Source organism: Octodon degus, unplaced genomic scaffold (genome assembly GCF_000260255.1).
Source record: "Octodon degus isolate 3935 unplaced genomic scaffold, OctDeg1.0 scaffold00026, whole genome shotgun sequence".
Lineage (NCBI taxonomy): Eukaryota > Metazoa > Chordata > Mammalia > Rodentia > Octodontidae > Octodon > Octodon degus.
In genome coordinates this window covers 16,983,758-16,995,181 of record NW_004524602.1, presented here as the reverse complement: position 1 = coordinate 16,995,181, position 11,424 = coordinate 16,983,758, and the positions used below count along the sequence as shown (strand labels likewise).

Sequence of the window (11,424 nt, the reverse complement as noted above, 5' to 3'; positions counted from 1 at the left end):
CGCACCTGCCCCGAAGAGCCCCGCCGCGCCCGCGGCGCCTGCAGCAGCGGCAGCGGCAGCGGCAGCGACCCGAGCCCGCCCGGGGACTCGCCGAGCCTGGACTCCCTGGAGTCCTTCTCCAACCTGCACTCTTTCCCCAGCAGCTCCGAGTTCAATAGCGAGGAGGGCGCGGAGAGCCGGCTCCCCGAGGAGGAGGGGCGCGCCGGGGGGGCGCCCGGGGCTGCGCCCCTGTGCCGCGAGGAGGGCGAGGACGCCGCCGCCCAGGGCCCGGCGGCCGCCAAGGAGCGCTTCCCCGGGCAGTCTGTGTATCACATCAAGTGGATCCAGTGGAAGGAAGAGAACACACCCATCATCACCCAGAACGAGAACGGGCCCTGCCCTTTGCTGGCCATCCTCAACGTTTTGCTTCTGGCCTGGAAGGTACATTCTGCAGTTCTGCACTCCTACAGCTGCTGGGGAGGGGCACCGCGGGCGAGGAAGCCGCGGCTTGTCGCAGCTTGCTGGCTTCCTTCGCGCGTCGGTCCCCTTAGCTTCCCGGGGAAAATCATTCCAGAATGCCCCTTGCTGAAAACGTATCCATAGGGGCACTGTGTATCAACGTAGACATTTAGTGTGGATGTTGATACGGTGTTTACAAACAAGTAGGGCTTAATTATAAACCTGCTTAGTACTGTAAGCTATATTTTCTGCATTTCTGTCACATGGACAAACAACAGTGACGAAAATGGAGAAAGTGGTCTTCAGAAGTTAGCATCAATGCAGGATATCGTGGAATAAGTTTTGATGTTTGCGTTCAGTCTGTTTTCCTCCCAATGCGGTTGACCCAGGATACTTAGAATGGTGACAAGGAAGTTGTGGTCCTTTAGATAGATTCTATTTAAGGAAAAAAGGGCTCATCTGAGAACCAGTAACCATAACTTTAGTTTAACTGTAGTTTTCATTCTGTTTTGGGGAAGGGGGCAAGGTTTTCTTAGGTTGCCCAAGCTGGCCTTGGACACAGATTCTTCACAACAGGTACATGCTGTCATGCCCAGCCAACTAATACCTCTTCGAAGATTATGCTTTTATTTTATGCTTGATTTTTGTTGTATCTTTGACTCTACGGGAAAGGGTTGGTATTATTACCAGTAACTGTGCAATAGAATGTGACCAGGGAGCTAAAATTATCGACAGCTACCATAAAGAAAGGTATATCCAAAGTAGAGGAGCAAAAAAGAAAAAAGATGAGTTAAGTGTATTGAAAACTCAGTCTCTGAGTTACCTGAGAATGAAGCTACTTATTTCAGCTTTCAATTTCAGGGTGCCAAGAACCTTATCCCAAAACACCTGTTTTTATTTTCAGATTAATAGCTATAGCTGTAGAAGGAATGTTCTGTAGGAAAAAAAAAAAAAAATAGCTTGGATTATTCTAACCAGTTAGGAACAAAATCAAGTAAAGCAAATACTACTTATTACATGCATAATTTTTCCTGTTGCTAGCAAGGGCCAATCCAAAAAATAAAACAAACAAAAAGACAGGCTGAGGATGGAGCTCATTGGTAGAGCCCTTGCCTAGTGTACACAAGGTTTGTCCCCAGCCCACCCCCCACCACAATCTTAAGGAAAAAGTAAGATCGGAAACGTCACTGTTACTTGTGTATAATGGCTCCGGAGTTTTGGAGTGGAGGCCGTGCCTGTTCTTGATGGACTGTCAGAATGTTTCAGATTGCTGCATTGATTTACTTGATGTTATTAAAGAATAATAAATACTGCTGGGCTACACAGAGCAAATGGAAGTGTATTAGATACCCACAAAGGGGAAATTTTTCTTTGGTCTGGCATAGTTCCAGAAAGCTTTATGGAATTTGTGGGTCTTGAACCAAACTTCTAAGGAAAACAGTTTAGAATAACAGAAATTTAGTTCTTGAGGGAGAGGAGAATGAACAACAGTAATGAAGACAGAATGAATATCTGTGTGCTTTCGCGTGTTCATTGGATGACAAGCAGTAAGCTCATATTGGAGAATAATAAAAAACATTTATTGAAAGGCAAAGGAGACTCACTGGCGGTACTTGAGCAGCGATTGTACTTGGCCCTGTTGGCCAGAGTCCCCAATTGCTTCTGTAGATGACTTGGTTTCCCTGAAGGCTTTTCTGTCTTCCTAGCGTCCGTACCGCAGAGCCTCAGAGGGAGGACTGCCCTGACTTCGGCAGGTCCAAGAGCACGACCCCTGTCAGGGTGCAGCGTGTGTAGGGCTAGGGATGCCCAGGTGAGCGCGGAGTGAGTCTGCCCTCCAAAGCCCACTCGCCTGGGGAGGTGGACATAAGCTGATTGCTGAGCAGTGTGCCGCTCCGGTACAGGGTGCAGGCTAATTGGGATGAGCTGGGTAGTGGAAGTTCTCGTAGAAGAGAGAACTGAGAAGCTGGTCTGCAGGCTGGACGAGAGGAGGCCTTCTGGGCTAGGGCGTATTCAGACACGCTGAAGGAGAAAAGGCTTATGCTACCTAGGACCTCCAGCCTTGGCTGAAGTGCGCTGGAAGAAGGGGAGGGAGTGGACTGACGAAATAAAATTGACAGTTTGGGTTAGACTGTGAATGAGCAGGTGTACTGGTGAATTTTGAAGTTTATTTTTTTCTTTTTAATATTTATTTATTTATTTATTTGTGTGTGTGGCCAGCTCAGCCCACCAGGGGGCAGGGCTGGCTGGCATGTGGTGCTGGGGGATTGAACCGGGGTCCCTTGTGCTTTTCTAAGCTTGTTCTAAGTAGATGCTTTAGACCACTGAGCCATCTCACCAGCCCTGAAGTTTATTTTTTTCATGTGTTATTTTTGAAACAGGGTCTCACTGTGCAGTTCAGTCTGACCTTGTACTCACTTTGTAGCCCAGGCTGGTCTCAAACTTGGCAGTAATCCTCTTGCCTCAGCCTCCTGAGTGCTGGGAATACAGGCATGCGCCATTGCACCCAGCTGGTTTATTTTATGAATTATGGTTCTTAGCCTTTTTTTTGGTCTCTAGATTAGTTTTGTTTTATTTTATAGTACTGGGGATTGAACCCAGGTCTTTTGCCCTGAGCTACACTACATCGCCAGCCAATTTTAATTTTTTGTTGTTGTTTTAGACAGGGTCTCAAATAAATTACTGAGGCTTGGGTCAGTCCTGCAGTCCTGCCTGTCTCTCAGACTGCTGGAATTTCAGGCAGGGATTCATGGCTTTCTCTAGCTTTAATGCCCACTAAAATCAGCTATTAGTAATCATTAATGGTTGATAGGAAGATGAGTGTAAATGGAATCATTTTATTTTTATTTTACATTTTTATTCTTTGGTGGAACCAGGGATTGAACTCAGGCCCTTGCGCTTGCCAGCCCAGTGCTTATTCTACTGAGCTATCTCCCTGGCCCTTGGAATCATTTTAATTTTTTTTTTTTTTTTAGAACCAGGGATTGAACTCAGGACCTTGAGCTTGCGAGGCAAGCGCTTATCCTACTGAGCTATCTCCCCAGCCCCCGCTCTGGAATCATTTTAGATAGGAAAGTTATCACCAAAGTTTGATTATATCAGGTTAGGAAAAAAACATAGATTAGGTCTCAGGGAAGAGATCAAAATTGTAGAGAAGAATTAAATTGAGGGATTAGAATATAGATGAAAGAACAACAATCAGAATAAATGGATTCTGTACAGAGCGGAAGGCTATAGTTCTCAGCCTTTTTCTATCTCAGCATACATGAAGAACTACAAATTGCCAACAGAAACGCGTTGCCTACCTTGTTACCTCTTTTGCCCCACTCACTGTTTGCCTTATTCTCCACTAGACAAAGAGAAGAAAGGAGTAAAGGCAGAAGAATCTGAGGCAAGAGCACAAAAATGAAACCAGCATATGTACAGTTTGAAATGTGGAATGGAATAAGAAGTAGAGAACAATGTCATGAGAGAGGCTGTAATTTTAAAACTTGATTAATTACCCTTGTCCAATGTAGTAGCATCAAGGAGCAAATTGAACAGGAAAAATTTTGCCAAAAAGGACAAGTATAGCAACAAGATTCCTGAAAAGTCAGGATAGTACAGAATCCTCAGAATAGGTGGTACAGTTCTCTTCACAAGAAATGAACAGTCTCAGTTTCTAAGGAATAGAACAAAGCAATTGCAGGGGCCAGCCAGATAGCTCAGCAGACGACAGCACCTGCTTAGACAGAGTGCAGCGGCCAGGGTTTAATCCCTGGCGTGCTGTGCCAGCCCGCCCCTGGGTGTGCTGAGACAGTGACTGAGACTGGGTGTGGTGGCTCGCACCTGTAATCCCAGCACTTGGGAGGCTGAAAACAGGAGAATTACTACGAGTCCAATCTATGTAGTAAAACCCTGTAGTCCCTGTAGACTTTGTACTAATATATATAAGAAGAACAAAGAAATTACAGAGACAAGGTCATAGTAGGATAGTGTTAGATGGTAATTGAGCCCTTGTCATTTTCCATTTTTGCAAAATAATTATTGAAGCCATCAGTAATTGAGGAGAGAGATAAAGTATCAAGAAGAGGGTTAGGGTTTTTTCTTCTTCGTCTTCTTCTTCTTCTTGTTCATCTTCTTTGTCTTTGTCATCTTCTTCTGACAGGGTCTCCACTGTGATCTTTAGGCTGGCCTTGAACACTAGCCCAGGATAGCTGCAAACTTGGCAGCTGTCCATCTGCCTGTCTGCTGAGTGCTAGGGCGACAGGTGTGCACCACCTGCCTGGCCTGCCTTTATATTTTTGTGTATGCAGAAATATCATATTAAAAAGTCACTACTTTGTCATACTTTTTTTTGGAAAGAACATTATAGATTCTGAGGTCAACATAATATACATACAAAAAAGAAAAAAACCCTTACGTTGAAGCCTATAGTGCCCATTTTGATGAAGGACATAAAATATTGTCAGATCTAATCATGTCAGCATTAGCTGACATTTTTGTTTTTAGTTAATTTGATTAAGGGTCTTGCCACAGGGATCTGGGGATCGAACTCAGGACTTGCATTTGCCAGGCAGGTGCTTATGCCACTGAGCTATCTCCCCAGCCCAGCATTAGTGTTTTTGTAGAAGAACAAATACAGTGTTTTAATTGAAAATTCTGGAAATACATAGCATGTCCTCCCTAAACTTTTTGGGCAAGGCATTCCTTGCCGCATTTTCATTTTGTAGTGCTAAGGATTGAAACTGTATCTTCAGACGTTTTTATTTTTTATTTTGAGACAGTTTCACTAAAATACCGATAAGCTGCCAAATTGCCCAGGGTGGGCTGAAACTTGCAGTCCTGCTGCGGCCTTCCAGAGTGCTGGGATCGCAGGCACACACTGACAGGCCCAGCTTGTTTTCTTTCTTTGCTTATTAGGAACTAGGGTTGCCTTGCTGTCGGTCAAGGGGGAAATGCCAAGATCCTGAAGCAAGATTTTTTTACACTAGGCTGGTTTTTCCACATATGTAGACACTAAGATAAGGATTGATGCATATGATGCTATAAAATATTTAACAAATTTAAAAGGAAACAAAAAGTACAACCCTGTACACACACTAAAAACAATAGACCCACCTAAACTGAATCAAAGCACACTATAAACAAAGAAATGCTGTATTTCCCAGATTGTCTATTGTTTGGTGGTTGGTTGGTTAGGTTTGGGTTGAAGGTTTGGTTGTTTTTTTTTGTTTTGTTTTGTTTTTTTTTTGGGGGGGGAGACAGTTTTGCCATGTAGTTCAGGCTGGTTCAGGGCTATCTTTCTGCTCAGCCTCTCAATCCAGATATAGATAGATAGATAGATAGATAGATAGATAGATAGATAGACAGACAGACAGATAGATATAGATATATAGATATATAGATATTTTTCCCCCCAGATAACCTATTAAAGAGCTAACATTTTGTTTTTCTTGGGCCAGTCTTGCCGTATATTCAGGCTGGCTATGAACTCACAGTTCTTGGCCCCACCTCCCCAAGTGCTGGGCGTTCCAGGTGTGGGCCACCACACCTGGCTTTTTTCCTCTCTTCTTCTTCTTCTTCTTCTTTCTTCTTTCTTCTTTCTTCTTTCTTCTTTCTTCTTCTTCTTCATTTAGTACTCGGTCTACAGGGTCTGCAGGGTCTCAGTCCGTAGATGGGACTAAGTGCTGAGATTACAGGTGCGCGCCCCCACGCCCACTCTCAGTGGCCGCCGTCTCAGCAGGCCCGAGGATCAGGAATTGAACCCGGCCGCTGCGTTTTCCTCCCTTCTTGATGACCTTTCTTATGACCCTTCGTTAGCTACCCCTTGCCTTTCACCAGTACTTTGGTTTTCCCCTGACTTCCAGGAGCACTGCAGTCACAGTGCTTTTTTCCCTTTTCCTAAAGTAACTGTTAGAAGTTTTTGAGTGTGTATTAGTTACGCAAAGGAAGAACAAATTGTGAGCCAAAGCTTTAAATTGCAAGACAAGATTAAAAACCTCCCCCAATGATGGCTTTGGTTGTAGAGAACATTTAAGGAGCGTGTCTGGGCTCTTTCCCACTCTGCACAGAGCGGTGGACAGGGGTGTCTATCCGTTTGTTTCTGTCGGCGGCGTAACGCCTCCGGCCTGCGCTTGCCATCCCGCAGCGTTCGCTTGCGCCCCCGCCTCTGCTGCGAGTGAGCATTACTGCTTTGTCCTTTCCTGCCTTTTCTGTAGAGGCACGGGTAACGGATATCTGGCTATGGGTACTACCAAGGGTCATAGGCTTTGAATAAGGAAGCCTTCAGATTTGTTCTCCAAAGCGCTGGGGACTTAACCTCTGGCCTCCCAAGCTTGCCGCCGCGCTGTGTCCCTAGCTCTTCGGTATTTGGAGACAGGGGCTTTTGCATTTTCGATCTAGGCCCCAAACCCACCTCAGTCTCTCAGAGCTGGGGTTGCAGGGGTGTATCACCGCTTGCCGTGGAACGTGAGTGTTCTTAAGCACAGTGATTACTTAGTAATGGATGAAGTAGAATGAAATGTAAAGCATGATGCATAGTAGCTTATAATATATAAATTTTATTTGTTGGATCTAGAATTAAAGGAATATTGAGAGGATCCTTAAGTTTTTTGAGTTCTTTAAAGAGGAAAAGATTGCATTTTTTTTCTTTTTGATTCCCAGTAATACTTTTTTTTAAAAGTGTATCTGGTACACTATGAACCTCGAACTCATGGTAATCCTCCTGTTTTCAGCCTCCCCAGCCCTGGGATTAAAGGCATGAGCCACCATGCACAGTATCGGTGGCTGGCTCAGTGCACTGTGTGGCATGCGGTCCCAGGGATGGAACCCTGGTCCCTGGACTTGCCTAAGCAGGCGCTCAGTCCACTGAGCTATCCTGCTGGCCCTTCTCAGTAATATTTCTAATAGTCTCAAAAGTATAATTTCTTTGCAGTTTCAGCTAACAAGTATGAATGATATGTATTTGTCCTGAATACATTAGTACATATATCTATATATGTATTCAAAATTAGTGAAATTTGAAGTAAGAAGAAATTATATTATTTAGCTGGCCCATTTTTTTTTTTTTTTTTTAATGTATTTAGTACAGGGCCTACAAGGTCTCACTAAGTAGATCGGACTCATAGTGATCCTCCTGTTTTCAGCCTCCCAAGCCTGGGATTACAGGCATCAGCCACCACACTCAAGTCTCAGTTGCCTCTCAGTGTGCCCCAGGGGCGGAGCTGGAATGGCGTGTGGTGCCTGGCATCAAAGCATGGCCCCTGCACTGTGCCTAAGCAGGCGCGTTAGTCTACTGAGCTATCTGGTCAACCCTTAGCTGGTCCACTTTACCATAAGAACAATTGTCCCCCAGTATCTGTGGGGTTTGCTTCCTGGTCTCTTGTATAAAATGGCATTGCCGGCCATGCCTCTGGGGTGCATTGAGACTGGGTGTGGTGGTGCATGCCTGTAATCCCAGCGCTTGCGCAGCTGAAAACAGGAGGATCACTACAACTCCAATCTGTGTAGTGAGACCCTGTGAGTAGACCCTGTACTAAATACATTAATAAATAAATAAAAATGGCATTGTGACCTATGCACATTCTCCTGTGTATTTTAAATTACCTCTGTATTGCTTGCAATACTTAATACAGGGCAGGCAAGATAGCTCAGCAGTCTACAGCGCCTGCTTAGGCAAGCTTAAGCAGGTGCTGGGGACTGAGGTTCAGTCCCTAGCACTGCCTGCCACGCCCCTCAGGGCAGGCTGAGCTGGCCAAAATTAAAAGTAATAATAATACTTAATGCAACGGTAATGCTATGTGAATAATTGTCATACTGAAATTGGGGGGGGGTTGTTGTTGTTTTGTTTTTGTTGCTGAGGACCAAACCCAGGGCTTCCAGCATGCTAGGCAAGCTCTCCACTGCTGAACCAAATCTCCAGCAGCCCCCTCGCCCTTTTTGTTTGTTTTCTTGAGACACGGCTTCACTGTGCAGCTCAGGCTGGCCTTGTGTTCACTCTGTAACCCACACTGGCCTGGAGCTTGCAGTGATCCCCTTGCCTCAGCTTCCCAAGTGCTGGAAATATAGGCATGTGACACCACCCCAAGCCCACATTGAATTGGTTAAAGAAGAATGACAAGAAAAAAGTCTGTACGTGTTCAGCACAAATGCCGTTTTCCCTGAGTATTTTCTGATCTGGCTGATGGAATCTGCAGATAATGTAACCTGTACGTATGGAAGGCTGACTGTAATGAAAAGAGTGCACTGAGTACAGGAGTCAGATACTGTGGATTAAAGACGTTACCTGTGGGCCAGGGAGGTAGCTCAACAGCGTAAGTGCCTGCGTGGCAAGCGTGCGATCCCAAGGTCAGTCCCCAGTACGGGGCCACGTGTCTGTGATTCCCACCTGGACTCTAGGAGACCGAGGCAGGAAGACAGAGCATTCAGGCCCATACCATGCCTCAAAACAAAGCAGAACTATGAATCCACTGTCTTCTAACTGAACTTGCTGCTTGAGTGTTAAAACACAGTTCAATGTCATTTTTTCCTATAAACTTGCCCTCAGTTGCCAAATTACATAATTTTTATATTCTATCAATCATAATTTTTAGTCTCCTGAAGCTTAAAGTAAAATCCTTTGTTCTTTTCCCATTTTCCTCCACTATTTATTGGTCAAAAAGTCCAGTATTAGTGTACAATATATTCAGATTTTGTTTTGTCTTATTTTGCTCCACAAGGGACGAAACCTAGGGCCTTCCGTATGCTAGGCACATGCCGTATCACTGAGCTACACCCTGAGTGTTTTATGCACTATTTGACTGAATGAAGATGATTTGTTCTTTATTATTATTCTTTTATGAGTTTGTAGATACTGGTTTTAAATTTGTTGTTTTATTTTATTTTATTTTTGTCTTTTTGAGACAGAGTCTCTCCGTGCAGTCCAGGCTGGCCTTGAGCTCACTTTGTAGCCCAGGCTGGTTTCGAATTCATGCTGAACCTCGTGCTTCAGCCTCCTGAGTGCTGGCATTGCAAGCATGGGCCCCCAGGCCGGACTTTAACACATCTCCACTCTTCGTTCTCCTTCTTGCTTCTGTCTCTTGGCCCCCTTCCCTTTTGAGAAAGCTCTCTTTCTCTACTTCCAGTTATCTGTCTTTTCTTCTGCTCTTTATATTACTCATGTAAGAGAAACCATCCGATATTTAAGCTTGTGTGTCTGAAACCTATAAATACTGTATATTGGAAAGGAGATTGGCTTTGGTGTTAGATCTCAGTTCACAGCACAACCCTGTTGCTTACTTTGGGCAAAGTTTTTAAAACCTAGCCGCGCCAATAATCCTAGCATTCAGGGAGGCTGAGGCAGGATGATTGGCGTGAGTTCAGGGCCAGCCAGAACTGCATGGCAAGACTCTGCCTCAAAAAAATAAAGACTTGGTTTGTTTTTTGAATTAAGGGAGATCCAGTCCTAGCCCAGGCCTGGTGAGTGTGTGGGAGAGCTTCCGGCTACCCTGCGCTGGTGGGACCTGCCGGTCCAAGTCCAGGCGCGGCATGGGTGAGACCCCCTTCCACCCCCTTAGGCCCCCCCCACCATTGCGCAGCAGTCCCCACCCACCCACCCAGTGAGAATTTCTGCTGCATTCTGGGGACCCCCAGATCCAGCCCTAGCTCAGGCCCGGTGAGTGTGTGGGAGAGCTTCCTCTCCCCCCTACTCCACCTTCTTCCCTCCATACTCAGCTCAGGCCTGGCATACAGGCCTGGGGTGAAACCCTGTAGCTGCAATTCCTGCAGAGAGAGTAGGGGACAGAACCACCCAGCTAGTCCTGGAGCAGAACATCTTGCTAGAGGGGCACAACAGGTTCACTCCTAAGGGCGGCAGCAGGAAGGAGCTGAGCACAGCAGCCAGACCCAAGCCAGGCACAGCTGGATAAATCCAAACTTTGTAGATCTGCACCTGAACTTCAGTAGATGCTAAGGTTATAACTGCACCAAAGCTCTACAACAAAGGTCAGAAGACAGTGTTACACAAAATGCCAACCAAAAGGAACAAAATGCAATCTCAGATCCCAAGCCCACCCATAACAAGTGCAGAGGACACTAACACAGAACAAATTGGGAATCACACAGCTGAAATCAATGAATCAATGGCTTTTGAAATAAAGAAACAACTGCAGAAAGGTATAGAGGAACTCAGATTGGAAATGAAAAAAGAAATCCCTGAATTAATAGCATCTGCAATAAAGAATCAAATGCAGAAACATATGGAGGAAACCCAGTGCCCACCCAGAACAAGTGCAGAGGACACTAGCTCAGCTCAAATGTATGAATTCATGTCTATAGTAAATTAAGGTAATAATACTTGTTTCACAGGATTGTTGTGGAATAAGATAAGAATTGAATGCCAATTAGTAGCTAATTCGGTTAAGATCAGAAACTGTCAAAGATTCAGTTTTGGCTGGGTGTGGTGGTCCATGCTTGCAATCCCAGCACTAGAGAGGCTGTTGAGGCAGGAGGATTTTCAGAGTTTGAGGCCAGCCTGCCCTATACAGTGAACTCCAGGCTCCTGAACTACATAGTGAGGCCCTGTCTCAAAAACATAAGTAAATAAAACCTCCATTTTATATCTCAAGTATTTCCCAAACTTTAAAATTGTATTGGAGCAGGGTATGGTGGTATGGAAGTGTAATCCCAGCACTCTAAGAAGCTGAGACAGGAAGATCACAAGTTTGAGCCCATCCTAGACAATTTACTGATACCCTGTCTCAGAAAACATATAAGGAGCCAAGGAGATGGCTCAGTAGAATAAGAGCTAGCCTGGCAAGTACAAGGGCCTGAGTTCAATCCCTGGTTCCCCCCTCCCCCCCCCCCCCCAAAAAAAATAGAATTGAATAAAACCTTTTTAAAAAGAAGAAGAAGAAGAGAACATATAAACAGCAGTGGATGTAACTTGATGGGAAGACCCCAGATTCAATCTCTAGTAATGCAAAGGAGGAAGGAAGGAAGGAAGGAAGGAAGGAAGGAAGGAAGGAAGGA

General features: G+C 45.1%; 1 protein-coding gene across 1 annotated transcript in view; it reads left to right on the top strand.

The window, feature by feature from the left end:
- Positions 1-11,424, top strand: part of Mindy2 (MINDY lysine 48 deubiquitinase 2) — a 62,308-nt gene that overhangs the window by 1,092 nt on the left and 49,792 nt on the right. The window contains exon 3 of the mRNA XM_023712659.1: positions 5-420. Coding sequence (XP_023568427.1) covers positions 5-420 — 416 coding nt within the window. The remainder of the gene's footprint in view (positions 1-4; positions 421-11,424) is intronic.